Source organism: Bombina bombina, chromosome 9, assembly GCF_027579735.1.
Source record: "Bombina bombina isolate aBomBom1 chromosome 9, aBomBom1.pri, whole genome shotgun sequence".
Classification (NCBI taxonomy): Eukaryota; Metazoa; Chordata; class Amphibia; order Anura; family Bombinatoridae; genus Bombina; species Bombina bombina.
The window spans coordinates 128,596,549-128,616,134 of record NC_069507.1 but is presented as its reverse complement, the minus strand read 5'-3'; the positions used below and the strand labels follow the sequence as shown (position 1 = coordinate 128,616,134).

The following is a 19,586-nucleotide window of genomic DNA, read 5'->3' as shown; positions in this document are numbered from 1 at the left end:
ATATAATATAGGGGTCGGCGGTGTTAGGGGCAGCAGATTAGGGGTACATAGGGATAATGTAAGTAGCGGCGGTTTACGGAGCGGCAGATTAGGGGTTAATAATAATATGCAGGGGTCAGCGATAGCGGGGGCGGCAGAATAGGGGTTAATAAGTGTAAGGTTAGGGGTGTTTAGACTCGGGGTACATGTTAGAGTGTTAGGTGCAGACGTAGGAAGTGTTTCCCCATAGCAAACAATGGGGCTGCGTTAGGAGCTGAACGCGGCTTTTTTGCAGGTGTTAGGTTTTTTTTCAGCTCAAACAGCCCCATTTGTTTTCTATGGGGGAATCGTGCACGAGCACGTTTTTGAAGCTGGCCGCGTCCGTAAGCAACTCTGGTATCGAGAGTTGCAGTGGCGTTAAATATGCCTCTACGCTCCCTTTTTGGAGCCTAACACAGCCATTCTGTGAACTCTCAATACCAGAGTTATTTAAAAGGTGCGGCCAGAAAAAAGCCAGCGTTAGCTACGCGGGTCGTTACCGACAAAACTCTAAATCTAGGCGTAAGCCTTTTCACAGAGAAAAAATATCCTGTAGCATATCAGTCTGACCCTATCAGTCAGACTGATATGCTACAGGATATTTTTTTCTCTGTGAAAAGACCTACGCCTAGATTTAGAGTTGGGCGGTAGCTGTCAAAACCAGCGTTAGAGGCTCCTAACGCTGGTTTTTACTGCCCGCTGGTATTTGGAGTCAGTCAGGAAAGGGTCTAACGCTCACTTTCCAGCCGCGACTTTTCCATACCGCAGATCCCCCTACGCCATTTGCGTATCCTATCTTTTCAATGGGATCTTTCTAACGCTGGTATTTAGAGTCGTGGCTGAAGTGAGCGTTAGAAATCTAACGACAAAACTCCAGCCGCAGAAAAAAGTCAGGAGTTAAGAGCTTTCTGGGCTAACGCCGGTTCATAAAGCTCTTAACTACTGTGCTCTAAAGTACACTAACACCCATAAACTACCTATGTACCCCTAAACCGAGGTCCCCCCACATCGCCGCCACTCTATTAAAAATTTTTAACCCCTAATCTGCCGCTCCGTACACCGCCGCCAGCTACGTTATCACTATGTACCCCTAATCTGCTGCCCCTAACATCGCCGACCCCTATATTATATTTATTAACCCATAATCTGCCCCCCACAACGTCGCCGCCAGCTACCTACAATAATTAACCCCTAATCTGCCGACCGCATCTCACCGCTACTATAATAAAGTTATTAACCCCTAATCCGCCTCACTCCCGCCTCAATAACCCTATAAGAAATATTATTAACCCCTAATCTGCCCTCCCTAACATCGCCGACACCTAACTTCAATTATTAACCCCTAATCTGCCGACCGGAGCTCACCGCTACTATAATAAATGTATTAACCCCTAAAGCTAATTCTAACCCTAACACCCCCCTAAGTTAAATATAATTTTATTCTAACGAAATAAATTAACTCTTATTAAATAAATTAATCCTATTTAAATCTAAATACTTCCTTTTAAAATAAACCCTAATATAGCTACAATATAACGAATAATTATATTGTAGCTATTTTAGGATTAATATTTATTTTACAGGCAACTTTGTATTTATTTTAACCAGGTACAATAGCTATTAAATAGTTAAGAACTATTTAATAGTTACCTAGTTAAAATAATTCCAAATTACCTGTAAAATAAATCCTAACCTAAGTTACAATTAAACCTAACACTACACTATCAATAAATAAATTAAATACAATACCTACAAATAACTACAATTAAATAAACAAACTAAAGTACAAAAAATAAAAAAGAACTAAGTTACAAAAAATTAAAAAAATATTTACAAACATTAGAAAAATATTACAACAATTTTAAACTAATTACACCTACTCTAAGCCCCCTAATAAAATAACAAAGACCCCCAAAATAAAAAAATGCCCTACACTATTCTAAATTAAAGAAGTTCAAAGCTCTTTTACCTTACCAGCCCTGAAAAGGGCCATTTGCGGGGCATGCCCCAAAAAATTCAGCTCTTTTGCCTGTAAAAAAAAACATACAATACCACCCACATACCCCTAATCTAACCCAAACCCCCCTTAAATAAACCTAACACTAAGCCCCTGAAGATCTTCCTACATTATCTTCACCACGCCGGGTTCACCGATCGATCCAGAAGAGCTCCTCCGATGTCTTGATCCAAGCCCAAGCGGGGGGCTGAAGAGGTCCATGATCCGGCTGAAGTCTTCTATCAAGCGGCATCTTCAATCTTCTTTCTTCCGGATCCATGTTCATCCCGCCGACGCGGAACATCCATCTTCACCGACGACTTCCCGACGAATGACGGTTCCTTTAAGGGACGTCATCCAAGATGGCGTCCCTCGAATTCCAATTGGCTGATAGGATTCTATCAGCCAATCGGAATTAAGGTAGGAAAATTCTGATTGGCTGATGGAATCAGCCAATCAGAATCAAGTTCAATCCGATTGGCTGATCGGATCAGCCAATCAGATTGAGCTCGCATTCTATTGGCTGTTCCGATCAGCCAATAGAATGCGAGCTCAATCTGATTGGCTGATCCAATCAGCCAATCGGATTGAACTTGATTCTGATTGGCTGATTCCATCAGCCAATCAGAATTTTCCTACCTTAATTCTGATTGGCTGATAGAATCCTATCAGCCAATCGGAATTCGAGGAACGCCATCTTGGATGACGTCCCTTAAAGGAACAGTCATTCGTCGGGAAGTCGTCGGTGAAGATGGATGTTCCGCGTCGGCGGGATGAACATGGATCCGGAAGAAAGAAGATTGAAGATGCCGCTTGATAGAAGACTTCAGCCGGATCATGGACCTCTTCAGCTCCCGCTTGGATGAAGACTTCAGTCAGATCATGGACATCTTCAGCCCCCCGCTTGGGCTTGGATCAAGACAACGGAGGAGCTCTTCTGGATCGATCGGTGAACCCGGCGTGGTGAAGATAAGGTAGGAAGATCTTCAGGGGCTTAGTGTTAGGTTTATTTAAGGGGGGTTTGGGTTAGATTAGGGGTATGTGGGTGGTGGGTTGTAATGTTGGGGGGGGGGGGGTATTGTATATGTTTTTTTACAGGCAAAAGAGCTGAATTTTTTGGGGCATGCCCCGCAAATGTCCCTTTTCAGGGCTGGTAAGGTAAAAGAGCTTTGAACTTCTTTAATTTAGAATAGGGTAGGGAATTTTTTTATTTTGGGGGTCTTTATTTTATTAGGGGGCTTAGAGTAGGTGTAATTAGTTTAAAATTGTTGTAAATACATTTATTATAGTAGCGGTGAGCTCCGGTCGGCAGATTAGGGGTTAATAATTGAAGTTAAGTGTCGGCGATGTTAGGGAGGGCAGATTAGGGGTTAATACTATTTCTTATAGGGTTATTGAGGCGGGAGTGAGGCGGATTAGGGGTTAATTATTGTAGGTAGCTGGCGGCGACGTTGTGGGGGGCAGATTAGGGGTTAATAAATATAATATAGGGGTCGGCAGTGTTAGGGGCAGCAGATTAGGGGTACATAGGTATAATGTAGGTTGCGGCAGTGTACGGAGCGGCAGATTAGGGGTTAATAATAATATGCAGGGGTCAGCGATGGCGGCGGCGGCAGATTAGGGGTTAATAAGTGTAAGGTTATGGGGTGTTTAGACTCGGGGTACATGTTGGGGTGTTAGGTGCAGACTTAGGAAGTGTTTCCCCATAGGAAACAATGGGGCCGCGTTAGGAGCTGAACGCTGCTTTTTTGCAGGTGTTAGGTTTTTTTTTCAGCTCAAACTGCCCCATTGTTTCCTATGGGGGAATCGTGCACGAGCACGTTTTTGAAGCTGGCCGCGTCCGTAAGCACCGCTGGTATCGAGAGTTGAAGTGGCGGTAAATTATGCTCTACGCTCCTTTTTTGGAGCCTAACGCAGCCATTCTGTGAACTCTAAATACCAGCGGTATTTAAAAGGTGCGGCCAGAAAAAATCATGCGTAGCTAACGCACCCCTTCTAACGCAAAACTCCAAATCTAGGCCCTAGTGTGCTAAGAGTATGCACCCTTAGTGGTACTGAAAATGAACAGGCATGGAAGTTATTCTAGCTTTTGTTTTGCCTCAGCTGAGTGCGTGTCTCTCTCTTCTTATTTATGCAAATTGCTCTTGGGACTCCCTAAGAGTAATGGGGGAAACCAGACGTGGACTCCTTGCACACATTCCCTTTGAGAGATACAACTGCACCTCACTGATGAGGCCCACAGAAGGCCAAAACGATCGTCTGGGGTTGTTGTTTCTCTTGTTCAGAGAATAATTGCCTGGCATTTTGGTGCTGGAATGTCGTTGGGCAGGGTCAGACTGATATGCTACAGGATATTTTTTCTCTGTGAAAAGGCATAGTGTGCTAAGAGTGTGCACCCTTAGTGGTACTAAAAAGGAAGTTATTCTAGCTTTTGTTTTGCCTCAGCTGAGTGTGTCTCTTTCTTTTCTTATTTGGATACATTTCTGGCTAGAAACAGAATTCAGGGATATGATTGCTTGAGTTAAATGGGCCACCTTTTTAATGGGATTATTCTAAGATGGAGCTTTTTATTGTAAATCAAGCAGGATCTTTATAGGTTGAACTTGATAGACTTCGGTCTTCTTTCAACCTCATATGCTATGTTGCTATTTATACCAACCTTTGAGAGAGTCTAATATTTCAAGTCCTATGGGATCTTGTAGTTTAATCCTCTGTCACAATATTATCTGAGAAACAAATATGCACAAATGTTTTAATTTCCCTTCAAAAACAACCAAACTGTTCTCATATACCCGTAGCACAAAAATGTTTCTTTTGATGTATTTTTTTTCTTCAGTGCTCTATGTTTATTGCATCGATTTAGCATCAGCCCATAATCATTTTCCATTTTATGTCCCAGAGTGATAGTAAACTTAAGCTCTGCTCTCAAACAATATTTGTAAAAAAAAAAAAAAAGTAAATGATGGGCACTTTCATTGATCAAAATGATTGTATAAATAATCACCCTTTAATTTTCTTATACATTCTGCTGTTCCTCCGCCCGCAACGCATAGTCTTTTTCGGTGTAAAATGAAAAATCACGCTGTAGCCAATTGTAAAGTGCCCCCTTTGGCATCAAAACCAGGGGCATTATAAACTTGCTAGATGCTAAAGGGGGCATGTTACGATTGGCTACAGCGTGATTTGTCATTTTATACAGAAAAAGACTGTGTTGCGGGCAGAGGAACAGCGGAATGTGTACGAAAATGTCAGTCATTATTGATATATTTTAGCTTCTACAATCAATTTGATCAATGAAAGTGCCCATCATTTACTTTTTATTACAAAAAATGTTGATATTAGAGCTTAAAGGGACACTGAACCCAAATTTTTTTCTTTCGTGATTCAGCTAGAGCATGCAATTTTAAGCAACTTTCTAATTTACTCCTATTATCAATTTTTCTTTGTTCTCTTGCTATCTTTATTTGAAAAAGGCATCTAAGCTTTTTTTCTTGGTTCAGATTTCTGGACAGCACTTTTTTATTGGTGGATGAATTTATCCACCAATCAGCAAGGGCAACCCAGGTTGTTAACCAAAACTGGGCCGGCATCTAAACTTACATTCTTGCATTTCAAATAAAGATACCAAGAGAATAAAGAAAATTTGTTAATAGGAGTAAATTAGAAAGTTGCTTAAAATTTCATGCTCTATCTGAATCACAAAAGAAAAAATTTGGGTTCAGTGTCCCTTTTAAGTTTAATATCACTTTAATTGCTTAAAGGTTCTGGTTAGTTGTCCTACTGATATTGCTCCTATTGAAATATTCTTCCAAAGTCTACAGAACTTAATTTCTGTCTTTCTCTCCTTTTCACCAGGTCCCTCGTGCTCTCAGATGTTAACACGGCAACTCAGTCTTGGCCCTCAACTCCATTCATTTAGTGAGTAATAGTGATTTTTTTTTTTCAGGGATCCTAATATTGTCTTTATAGATACTGGTTAAATGCTTATAAAACTCTGTATTGTGGCTGAGGGGCCACTTATAATTTGTTCTCACCTTCTGTCCTTACAGAATATGTCAATGCTCGGGAGGAGGCAACAGATATGAAATCTGTGACTGATCGGGCTGCTCAGACCCTTCTGTGGACAGAGTTGTTCAGAGGTTGGAAATGAAAATGGTTGAAGAATAATCTCCATGTGTATCTGGCATTCTTTAATTTCATTCATACTCTTATTTTTCCTTGTTCCTCAGTGCCACACATTTACTTTATTTACACACTTCCCCCTATTGTAGGTAGCCACAGAAGGGCATTTTATACTCCTCTAATCAGTGGCAGTAGTGCAGAGTGCTTATTTAAGAGATGTATACACTTAAAAGAACATAAAACCCAAAAATGTTCTTTAATGATTCCGTTAGAGAATCCAATTTTAAATAACTTTCCAATTTACTTCTATTATCTAATTTTCTTAATTTATCTTGGTATTATTATTTGTTAAAGAAGCAGCAATGCACTACTGGGAACTAGCTGAATGCAATTGGGTTAGCCAATCACATAAGGCATATATGTGCAACCACCTATCAGCAGTTCCCTAGCCTACCTAGGTATCCTTTTCAACAAAGGATACCAAGAGAGCAAGACAAATTAGATACTAGAAGTAAATTGGAAAGCTGTTTCATATCATATATTGTCTATCTCAAACACGAAAGCGAAAAAATGTTGGGTTTCATGTTCCTTTAAAAATGTGTATAATATTCCGTAAACATGTGCTGCAGAGCCAATTTCCTTCTGGTCTGTGAATTTGTATTTGGACAAAATCTGAACCTGGCTGCAAGAGTTGCAGGGTAAATTTTAAGAGACTTAGGGCCGATGATCGAAACCTTGCAAGTTCAGATGTGTTTTTTTACACAACCCTTGTATGGGCTGCCCTGGTGAAATTATCGTAAAAAAGGGGCAGTCCCTGCGAGTGGTGAGATGTCTCCTATATAAAATAACTGAGCTTGCTAAAAAGCGACGCTTCTTTCTGTAGAGTGAAGTTAGCAGTGAGCAGGGTGTGCACTTTAAAAATGAAATTCTGCAGCCAATATAAATCACATTACGCAGCTTTCTGCGTATAGCATCTTACAATCGCCTATATTTTCGTATGCATGTCTTTTTCTATTCGGGTTATAAGTATTTTTGAGAAAAGCTTTTGAGAAAAAAGATTGTGAGAAAAAACTTTGAGATCTGTAGTGCTAAAATCTTTACAGGCTGGGTTTAGAGAGACAATTTCATATACTACAATTTACGCTTGGTATTTGATATTAATCCTGTGTAATTTGCATACATATTTTTAAGTTTTTGATAAAATACGATTTTCTGTAAAGAATTTTGTTACAATTTTTGATTCATCTTAGCAATACAATTTTTTTTTTTCTTGCATATTTTTGTGCAAATGGTTGAATTATTCGTTTTTGTAAGATTTTTAAAATAACAATTTTATTGTGCACTTTTGTAATGTCTGCATCTCCTCCCCATACGAAAATGCAGTATTCATCCCTTACTGAGACACCCTGTTTTAAGTGTCTTTACATCATTCCACCAGGGAAATGGAAGTAATGGCAAGCATCCTTTAACCCTTTAAGGACCACAGCACTTTCTGACTGTTTGGGACCAGGGTTATTTTTAAATTTTCTGCTGTGTTTGTGTTTAGCTGTAATTTTCCTCTTACTCATTTACTGTACCCACACATATTATATACAGTTTTTCTCGCCATTAAATGGACTTTCTAAAGATACCATTATTTTCATCATATCTTATAATTTACTATAAAAAATAATTATAAAATATGAGGAAAAAATTGAAAAAAAACACACTTTTTCTAACTTTGACCCCCAAAATCTGTTACACATCTACAACCACCAAAAAACACCCATGCTGAATAGATTCTAAATTTTATCCTGTTTAGAAATACCCAATGTTTACATGTTCTTTGCTTTTTTTTGCAAGATATAGGGCAATAAATACAAGTAGCACACTGCTATTTTCAAACCACTTTTTTTTCAAAATTAGTGATAGTTACATAGGAACACTGATATCTGTCAGGAATCCCTGATTATTCCTTGATATGTATATATATTTTTTTTAGAAGACAATCCAAAGTATTGATCTAGACCCATCTTGGTATATTTCATGCCACCATTTCACCGCCAAATGTGCTCAAATTAAAAAAAAAAAAGTTCACGTTTTCACAAACTTTAGGTTTCTCACTGAAATTATTTACAAAGAGCTTGTGCAATTATGGCACACATGGTTGTAAGTGCTTCTCTGGGATCCCCTTTGTTCAGAAATAGTAGACTTTTATATGGCTTTGGCGTTGCTTTTTGGTAATTAGAAGGCCGCTAAATGCTGCTGCACACCACATGTGTATTATGCCCAGCAGTGAAGGGGTTAATTAGGGAGCTTGCAGGGTTAATTTTTAGCTTTAGTGTAGAGATCAGCCTCCCACCTGACACATCCCACCCCCTGATCCCTCCAAAACAGCTCTCTTCCCTCCCCCACCCCACTATTGTCCCCGCCGTCTTAAAATAAAAGTTGTTTTTGTGTAGGATCCCCTCCCCCTCTACCTTATTGTAAGCCATCTTGAGTACTGGCAGCTGTCTGCAAGTTTGCCATAAAATATGGTTTGTTTGTTTTTTAAAATAAAGTAAAAAATGTCTGTAGTGTAGCTGCCCCCTTCAATATCCAACCCCCCACCCCCTCCCAGATCCCTTAGTTAAAAATTCCCACCCTCCCCAGTCCCCACCGTATGCAATACTAATTTGTTTCATAGTGTAGCATGCTCACGCCCCCGTCGGTCCTGCATGCGATCCCTCCCCCCTCAAGCTTTTAACCTCCCATCGATGGCCGCCCACCCGCCTCCCACCCACCCACCAACAATCGTGGCCATCGATGGCCGATGCAGAGAGGGCCACAGAGTGGCTCTCTCTGCATCGGACAGCTAAGAAATGTTATTGCCGGATGCCTCGATATCGAGGCATCACTGCAATAACATGAAAGTGGCTGGAAGCGACCAGGCTCGCTTCCACCGCTTAAAAACACCGATGACGTACAGGGTACGTCCTTGGTCGTTAAGGACCTTTTTTTGTAGGACGTACCCTCTACGTCGTCAGTCCTTAAGGGGTTAATAATCTCTCCAGCCCAGAGACCTTTAGATCTTCGGGCCCTTAGAAAATGAGATGACTTTATAATTAACAGACATTTAACAAAAACACATAGCTGTATCAGCAGTTTACATTACATAAGCATTGACGTTTTTATAACATGCCAGAAATCAATATACGTTTGTTACACTAGTACCTTTACAATGATTCATGGTTTTATAGCTCCTCTGGACACACAGCCCAGTCTTACAAAGAAATCCTCTTCATATTCTCTGGATGTCAAAGGGTTTTTTGGATACCAAAGTATAAACTCCTACCTCACTACAAATACTAGAATATGAAGTAAGAGAGTAGGATCTTATTGGGGCTTTGTGTGGGGAAAATGATTCCCTTTTAAACACAATTTTCCCCTAAAAGCATATTCAGCAACATAACGCTCAGATTGAATTGCACATAAAGGCCTCAATAACAAGTGAGGCGCTAGCCTATCAATGACAATAGCACAATACCTGGTATTACAAGTCAATGGTAAAAAATATTTACTGCAGCCTACATTTTTTAAGCGTGCCCTATGCTTTGATGGATCTGCTCATTTTATAATTATTATATTCTATGTATGTAAACAAGCAAATAATTGTATATAACACAAAATGTGTGTATTCTAACACTTCATGCTTCCTTAAAGGATCACTCAATGCAGTAGAATTACATAATTAACAAGTATATAATAAAAAAGACATTACAATAACACTTACTCTGAATTTCAAATAAGCAGTACATTTCTCTTGTAAGGTGTATCCAGTCCACGGATCATCCATTACTTGTGGGATATTCTCATTCCCAACAGGAAGTTGCAAGAGGACACCCACAGCAGAGCTGTAATATAGCTCCTCCCCTAACTGTCATACCCAGTCATTCTCTTGCAACTCTCAACAAGCAAGGACGTTGTAGGAGAGAGTGGTTAAATCGGTATTAGCCAGACTACCTGAATTTAGAGGTAAGCAAGATAGCTCTGGGGTGAGACAAAATGCAGAGCATACTGACGCTTTAAGAACCATGTCTGATACTGCCTCACAATATGCAGAAGCTGAGGAAAGAGAGCTTCAGTCAGTGGGTGATGTTAATGACTCAGGAAAGATACCTGATTCTAATATTTCTACATTTTAATTTAAGATTGAACACCTCCGCGTGTTGCTTAGGGAGGTTTTAGCTGCTCTGAATGACTGTGATACCATTGCAGTGCCAGAGAAATTGTGTAGACTGGATAAATACTTTGCAGTGCCGGTGTGTACTGATGTTTTTCCAAATACCTAAAAGGTTTACAGAAATTATTAATAAGGAATGGGATAGACCAGGTGTGCCGTTCTCTTCCCCTCCTATTTTTAGAAAAATGTTTCCAATAGACGCCACCACACGGGACTTATGGCAGACAGTCCCTAAGGTGGAGGGAGCAGTTTCTACTCTAGTAAAGCGTACTACTATCCCTGTCGAGGACAGTTGTGCTTTTTTTAGATCCAATGGTTAAAAAATTAGAGGTTACCTTAAGAAAATATTTATTCAACAAGGTTTTATCCTACAGCCCCTTGCATGCATTGCCCCTGTCACTGCTGCTGCGGCGTACTGGTTTGAGTCTCTGGAAGAGGCTTTACAGGTAGCGACTCCATTGGATGACATACTTGGCAAACTTAGAGCACTTAAGCTAGCCAATTCTTTTATTCTGATGCCATTGTTCATTTGACTAAACTAACGGCTAAGAATTCTGGTTTTGCTATACAGGCGCGCAGAGCGCTATGGCTTAGATCATGGTCAGCTGACGTGACTTCAAAATCTAAGCTACTTAACATTCCCTTCAAGGGGCAGACCCTATTCGGGCCTGGTTGAAGGAGATTATTGCTGATATCACTGGAGGTAAAGGTCATGCCCTTCCTCAGGACAGGTCCAAATCTAGGGCCAAACAGTCTAATTTTCGTGCCTTTCAAAACTTCAAGGCAGGTGCGGCATCAACTTCCTCTAATAATAAACAAGAGGGAACTTTTGCTCAATCCAAGACGGTCTGGAGACCAAACCTGACCTGGAAAAAAGGTAAGCAGGTAAAAAAGCCTGCTGCTGCCTCTTAAGACAGCATGAAGGAACGGCCCCCTATCCGGGAACGGATCTAGTAGGGGGCAGACTTTCACTCTTCGCCTAAGCGTGGGCAAGAGATGTTCAGGATCCCTGGGCGTTGGAAATTATATCCCAGGGATATCTTCTGGACTTCAAAGCTTCCCCCCCAAAAGGGAGATTTCACCTTTCACAATTATCTGCACACCAGATAAAGAGAGAGGCATTCTTACACTGTGTATGAGACCTCCTAGTTATGGGAGTGATCCATCCAGTTCCAAAGGAGGAACAGGGACAGGGTTTTTACTCAAATCTGTTTGTGGTTCCCAAAAAAGAGGGAACCTTCAGACCAATTTTGGATCTAAAGATCTTAAACAAATTCCTCAGAGTTCCGTCGTTCAAGATGGAAACTATTCGTGCCATCCTACCACTGATCCAGGAGGGTCAATATATGACTACAGTGGATCTAAAGGATGCTTATCTTCACATTCCGATACACAAAGATCATCATCGGTTTCTCAGGTTTGCCTTTCAAGACAGGCATTACCAGTTGTAGCTCTTCCCTTGGGATTAGCTACAGCCCCAAGAATCTTTACAAAGGTTCTAGGGTCGCTTATGGCGGTCCTAAGGCCGCGGGACATAGCAGTAGCCCCTTATTTAGACGACATCCTGATACAGGCGTCAAACTTCCAAATTGCCAAGTCTCATACGGACGTAGTACTGGCATTTCTGAGGTCGCATGGGTGGAAAGTGAACGAGGAAAAGAGTTCTCTATCCCCACTCACAAGAGTTTCCTTTCTAGGGACTCTGATAGATTCTGTAGAAATGAAAATTCACCTGACGGAGTCCAGCTTATCAAAGCTTCTAAATTCCTGCCGGGTTCTTCATTCCATTCCGCGCCCTTCGGTGGTTCAGTGTATGTAAGTAATCGGCTTAATGGTAGCGGCAATGGACATAGTGCCGTTTGCACGCTTACATCTCAGACCGCTGCAACTATGCATGCTCAGTCAGTGGAACGGGGATTACACAGATTTGTCCCCTCAACTGTATCTGGACCAAGAGACCAGGGATTCTCTTCTCTGGTGGCTATCTCGGGTCCATCTGTCCAAAGGTATGACCTTTCGCAGGCCAGATTGGACAATTGTTACGACAGATGCCAGACTTCTAGGTTGGGGTGCAGTCTGGAACTCCCTGAAGGCTCAGGGATCGTGGACTCAGGAGGAGTCTCTCCTTCCATTAAATATTCTGGAACTAAGAGCGATATTCAAGGCTCTTCAGGCTTGGCCTCAGTTAGCAACTCTTAGGTACATCAGATTTCAGTCGGACAACATCACGACTGTAGCTTACATCAACCATCAAGGGGGAACGAGAAGTTCCCTAGAGATGTTAGAAGTTTCAAAAATAATTCGCTGGGCAGAGATTCACTCTTGCCACCTTTCAGCTATCCATATCCCAGGTGTAGAGCACTGGGAGGCGGATTTTCTAAGTCGTCAGACTTTTCATCCGGGAGAGTGGGAACTCCATCCGGAGGTATTTGCACAACTGATTCATCGTTGGGGCAAACCAGAACTGGATCTCATGGCGTCTCGCCAGAACGCCAAGCTTCCGTGTTACGGATCCAGGTCCAGGGATCCCAAGGCGACACTGATAGATGCTCTAGCAGTGCCCTGGTCTTTCAACCTGGCTTATGTGTTTCAACCGTTTCCTCTGCTCCCTCGACTGATTGCCAAGATCAAGCAGGAGAGAGCATTGGTGATTCTGATAGCATCTGCGTGGCCACGCAGGACCTGGTATGCAGATCTAGTGGACATGTCATCCTTTCCACCATGGTCTCTGCCTCTGAAACAGGACCTTCTACTTCAGGGTCCTTTCAACCATCCAAATCTAATTTCTCTGAGGCTGACTGCCTGGAGATTGAACGCTTGATTTTATCAAAGCGTGGCTTCTCCGAGTCAGTTATTGATACCTTAAGACAGGCACGAAAGCCTGTCACCAGGAAAATTTACCATAAGGTAATAGCGTAGATATCTTTATTGGTGTGAATCCAAGGGTCACTCATGGAGTAAGGTCAGGATTGCTAGGATATTATCTTTTCTCCAAGAAGGTTTGGAAAAAGGATTGTCAGCTAGTTAAGCATCTGGCAGATTTTCCAGACGTTCAGGCATTTTGTCAGGCTTTAGTTAGAATCAAGCCTGTGTTTAAACCTGTTGCTCCACCATGGAGCTTAAACTTGATTCTTAAGGTTCTTCAAGGAGTTCCGTTTGAACCTCTTCCTTCCATAGATATCAAGCTTTTATCTTGGAAAGTTCTTTTTTTGGTAGCTATTTCCTCGGCTCGTAGAGTCTCTGAGCTATCTGCCTTACAATGTGATTCTCCTTATCTGATTTTTCATACGGATAAGGTAGTCCTGCGTACCAAACCTGGGTTCTTACCTAAGGTGGTATCTAACAAGAATATCAATCAAGAGATTGTTGTTCCATCCTTGTGTTACACAATCTGGACGTGGTCCGTGCTTTAAAGTTTTACTTACAAGCTACTAAAGATTTTCGTCAAACATCTGCTTTGTTTGTTGTCTACTCTGGACAGAGGAGAGGTCAAAAGGCTTCGGCAACCTCTTTTTCTTTTTGACTAAGAAGCTTAATCCGCTTAGCCTATGAGACTGCTGGACAGCAGCCTCCTGAAAGGATTACAGCTCATTCCACTAGAGCTGTGGCTTCCACTTGGACCTTTAAAAATGAGGCTTCTTTTGATCAGATTTGCAAGGCGACGACTTGGTCTTCGCTTCATATTTTTTCAAAATTTTACAAATTTGATACTTTTGCTTCTTCTGAGGCTATATTTGGGAGAAAGTTTTTACGGGCAGTGGTTCCTTCCATTTAAGTTCCTGCCTTGTCCCTCCCTTCATCCGTGTACTTTAGCTTTGGTATTGGTATCCCACAAGTAATGGATGATCCGTGGACTGGATACACCTTACAAGAGAAAACACAATTTATGCTTACCTGATAAATTTATTTCTCTTGTGGTGTATCCAGTCCACGGCCCGCCCTGTCATTTTAAGGCAGGTAATTTTTAAATTTAAACTACAGTAACCACTGCACCCCATGGTTCTTCCTTTCTCGGCTTGTTTTCGGTCGAATGACTGGCTATGACAGTTAGGGGAGGAGCTATATTACAGCTCTGCTGTGGGTGTCCTCTTGCAACTTCCTGTTGGGAATGAGAATATCCCACAAGTAATGGATGATCCGTGGACTGGATACACCACAAGATAAATAAATTTATCAGGTAAGCATAAATTGTGTTTTTTTATTTTTTTTTCTGACAAATTTATTTGTTCTCCCATTTTCTGGCCCCCTGTATCATGTGACAGACATCAGCCAATCACAGACTAGTATACTTTGTGAGCTTGTGCACATGCACACACATAAAAGTTTATTTTGACTTGAGTGTCCCTTTAACCATTATACAACATGTTGTAATACTTATTTTGTATGCAGTGTTTTGATTAAATGTATGCATATGTGTGAATTTATATACCGTACATAAAAGCATGAAATCTCAGTCGTTGGCTACCAAATTATATGAGAGAGTTTTTAAATGTTTGAAATGATATATTTGTTTATTTTATCTTTCGATGTATTTGATCTTATTGTTATTTTTAATTTGATTCTATAAAGGCCTAGGCATGACCCTCAGCTACTTGTTTAGAGAGCCAGCCACCATTAATTACCCTTTTGAAAAAGGTCCGCTTAGTCCGCGGTTTCGTGGAGAACATGCCCTGCGCAGATACCCATCAGGGGAGGAGCGATGTATCGCCTGTAAGCTCTGTGAAGCTGTATGTCCTGCCCAGGTATTTATAAAAATGTATTCATAAATGCCAATGAGTGCTTCGTGCATGCTCTAAACTACCATCTTTAAATTTTGTTAACTTTTGTGGCGTACACTAGATTTTAAGTTTGATATATTGTTACTTCCTGCAGGCTATTACCATAGAAGCGGAGCCTCGAGCTGATGGGAGTCGAAGAACTACTAGATATGACATTGACATGACCAAGTGCATATATTGTGGCTTTTGTCAAGAGGCCTGCCCTGTAGATGCAATTGTCGAGGTAACGGAAAAGCAAACTAATTATATTGTTCATTAAAAATATAGCCAGAGTTAGAAAAAGTATTTTAAATATGAGAAAAAAATAGTGGTTTAATTTAGCTATATATTATTATTATTATTATTATTATTTATTTGTATAGCGCCGCCAAATTCCGTAGCGCTGGGTACAATGATAGGGGTATACAATGACAACATTTTTGATAAAAATACAAAACATAAAACTAAACAAATCTAGTACAGGAGGAAGAGGGCCCTGCTCCGGAGAGCTCACAGTCTACAGGCATATTCATGCCAGCTCACATTTTAGAATACATGATGATGATTGTTGAGCCTTAAAATGGTGTTCTAATGCAAAAGTGATGTGCTCTAATTTATGAGCAATTTACATTTTTATATTAGTCCCACCCTTAAAAGATGTTCCTCAGTGATTCACGTATTTTTTTTTTATATAAATTAAATAATTTTTATTCTGTGGCGTAGAAGCGTGAATAATAAGAATAGGTTATGTATTTCTTTTTAGATCAATGGACAAAACCGGGTTACACTATTTTTTTTTAAAGGTTTTACACTGGTCCTTTTTTATTATTTTTGTTACTTTCATCAGGACATGTTGTTAGACACAGGCTCTTTTACTTAAAGTTCCTTTCCTTGGTTGTAATGATGAATGCCGAGGCCTCCATTTTGTTCCCATTTTTTTTTTTTTTTTTTTTTATCGTGGGAAATATCTCCTCTGTTTAGATCAATACATTATTTCCATTTGCTATTAATTTTTTAAAGCAATCTTAAATTGCATGCTTAGCAGGGATGTTCAGCGCTGCGGGATCTGTTGGCGCTCTACAAATACCTGATAATAATTAACAGGGATGTCCCTATGTGAAGTACTAAGTCAGTGCCTGGAACAGGACATGTATTGGTGTAGCAAGGAAGGCTAATAACAAAAGGCTTTTTCCAGCCACAGGTTATTTTAATTTTTTACGGTGACAAGAAGTGCAAGATGTGAATTCTTGTGCTGCCAAAAGCAGATTACTATAAAGGACAGTTTGTAAAAGCACAACAGTCATAATGATAGAGTCCACATGGAAGAAAACCATCAATAATGATTTGTGTTTACAGGAAAACGCATATATTTAAAAATGTTTTAAAAAACATGGACACAATAAAATTATGCAAACACTGGACTGAATTTAAAGTTGTGGTCTATCTAATTACATGTGCTGAGTCCTATATGAAATAGTTGGAGTTTCCATCCATACTGTGAGCGAGCCCCCCATGAAGGCTGAAATGTTCAAACATTGTGCAAGTTGCACTTTAGTTTTTCTTGAGTGCTTTTTCTTTATGGGTGTATGTATTGTATCTGAAGTATGACACACACACACTTCTAGTTTGTTTTTATTCAAAAATACACTGTGCCTTTGTGCCAATAAGCTACTTGCTTGAAGGGGAGCTTCACTAACTCCAAGTATAGCACAGAATATGCAAAATCCATGGGTCTCCAGGCTAAATGTATTGCTAATATTTAATAGTAGTTGTACATAATCTATGGTTTTAAAGTCACTCAGGGTATAGGATTATTAAGTGGCCATAAAACAGTCTTTAGCTAGATAGTTAAAGCTAAAAGTTTGGTCCTCTCCTCCTTGTAAACATAGGGCCTCAATCCTCAACAGCTTTGTCCTTAAAACCCTGAATGAAGGTAAGGACATAGTCTGTCCATGTTGTAGACTCTCTTCTAGGTGGCCATATTGTCAGCACTCTGTAATTTTGAACTAAGACCTGTAGGTGTGTTGTCCATTACTAGAAACCCAGAAATTGTTCTTCCTTACCTATTTCTGTGCACTTGTGCCACAGCTTGCTATAAAGAGTTGCTCGAGGAGATGTGTAAAGTAACCACGTTATCTTATTTACATACTTTTATTGTTATCACTTCAAGGTTTTTCCCTCTGCTAAATCAACCTTTGGAATAAACTTTTTACAGTCCGTAGTTTCCTTTGATCTTATTTTTTTAGGCAATTTTTGGTCCTTTTTGTTGCCAAACTAATAAAGCCTCACACATGATGATACAGATTTATTTTGTACACTCCCAGTTGACAAAAACCATCTCCCTCTTTATGTGATGGCATGATGAACTTGAGAGTAAACATGATTTCTGTACTTACCCTTTAAATCCCTTCAAATTTTAGTGACAGCACACTAGTAAGACTCATCCTTCTTTGTTTGGGGCCCTTGTTCTTATGGGCTGACTCCTTTCTTATTCTTTCTTTCTCTTCTTTTGCCTTGTTTCTTTCAATTTGGGGAGATGGCAGAAGGTGGGAGGGATTCCACCTGTTCATCTTCAGTTAAAGGCTTCTATTAACCCATGAAACAAATTATCCTCGACAATTGGGTTGTCACATATATAGAAAGATATGAATGAGTACAAATAAATGGGTTTTACAGTTGGTTAAATTTAGCTCCGTCATTCATTACTGTAGAAGGATTCACAAGCGTGTCCCTGTCTGTTGTATATGCTTTATAGATATATTTGGGATGGTTGGGGGAATGTTGTAATCTGTTTTTATAAATAAAGCTGGAGGCAGTAACATTATGACCCATAATAAAATATTTAATATAATAATAAATGGGGGGGGTTTGTTTTTTTTTTTTGCATTCCACAAACTAATTAGTGGATAAACAATTAGAGGAGATTTTTGGATGAAAGTTTTATATTTTAGAATTATAATCAGAGTACAATACTTTTTCTCTTGACACATTGGTTAGATATCATTTTTGCACTGATGGTACTGTAACACACACCTAGATATAGAAGTCAAAGATTGATACCAATGTGACTCGAGTTCTTATAATTGCACGTTGCCGGCTAATTTAGGAACTGGTACACAATTATTATTACTGTTTAATGACTGGTGGTTTTTGATGTTGACGATATTGATGGTTCTATTTTTTTCCACTAGGGTCCAAACTTTGAATTCAGCACAGAGACTCATGAAGAACTGCTGTACAACAAAGAAAAGCTTCTAAACAACGGAGACAAGTGGGAAGTTGAGATTGGGGCAAATATACAGGCTGACTTTCTTTATCGCTGAATCCAGACGTTTGTCTTGTTCTAACTTGTGATACTGACCTTGACAAGACTCCCAGACCTGGACAAAGTTGATTTCTTGTTCTACTGAGGGCAGAACACTCGCCTTGTAACAACCAATCTTCCACTCAGCTTGATTTTCTTGCATTATAGCGTTTTACTAGACAGTGCACTTACCAGCTGGTGCCAGCAGAGGGCAGTGGAAACTTGTGATAAACATATACAATGAAACCATTTCAATATTTGATTTAAGATATTTATACTTTGTAGAATCCATTGCGAAAAATCAGCCTGTGTAAAAATGTATTGATTTTACATTTTGGTTTTATCTGTGTGTGTAATTTCCATGACTATATAAATAGTATGTTCTGCATCTGTGGCACTCACATTTGCAAGGCACTATTCTTCCTCTTGCTGTGAAGAATTTTATAAAGTTAAGCTTTGTGGTTGTCTAGGTTTGGTATTCAAATAACAACTCTGGTGGGGTCCATCTATAGTACAAATCTGTCACCATCGATTTCTTAATAAAGCTGATTTTGTTTGAATGCAAGTAAGCCTGGTATTGGATGTATATAGGAGCAAACAGCATTAGTCACAATCATACCAATATACAGGCCTGCGCTTTGGGCAGGGCGAGAGGAACACCTGCCCCAGCCTCAAACTTTTGGGGGGCCTTGCTTTGTCGGTTGTGGTATCAGAAGGTGCAATGTAAATCCTATATTTACTTTATGACGTGTTTATGCTATCATGAGGTGTAATATATAGTGTTATTTTTATATAGGTAACAATGAATGTTGGTACAGGGGTGGCGTATTCAAGGGGCTGGGAAATAAGGGGGCTGGGCCCTACACTGGGGCGGAACTACCATTGGCGCAGCAGGTGCAGTGGCACCACGGTCCAAGTTGTTGGGGGGGGGGGGGCAGCATGTATATTATTACTATCGCTTACTACTAAGTTATTTGGGGGCCCAAAACTTTTTGCATCATGGCCCTCTGTTGAGTTGGTCCGCTACCCACAAACTTGTCTTGCCCAGGGCCCGCAAATGCTAAGGGTTTCCCTGCAAATATACTAGAAATATTGGGGGCAATCAGTAAAACAAAATTTTATGTTAAAATCCATAATTTATCATAAAGGAAAAATTTAAATGTATGTCATGTAAATTCCACTTCAGTG

General features: G+C 40.1%; 1 protein-coding gene across 1 annotated transcript in view; it reads left to right on the top strand.

Moving 5' to 3' along the window:
* NDUFS8 (NADH:ubiquinone oxidoreductase core subunit S8) overlaps positions 1-18,963 on the top strand; it is a 33,984-nt gene extending 15,021 nt beyond the window's left edge. The window contains exons 3-7 of the mRNA XM_053692369.1: positions 5,870-5,932; positions 6,064-6,153; positions 14,907-15,079; positions 15,210-15,338; positions 18,286-18,963. Coding sequence (XP_053548344.1) covers positions 5,870-5,932; positions 6,064-6,153; positions 14,907-15,079; positions 15,210-15,338; positions 18,286-18,417 — 587 coding nt within the window. The 3' untranslated portion in view covers positions 18,418-18,963. The remainder of the gene's footprint in view (positions 1-5,869; positions 5,933-6,063; positions 6,154-14,906; positions 15,080-15,209; positions 15,339-18,285) is intronic.
* Positions 18,964-19,586: the final 623 nt, after the last annotated feature.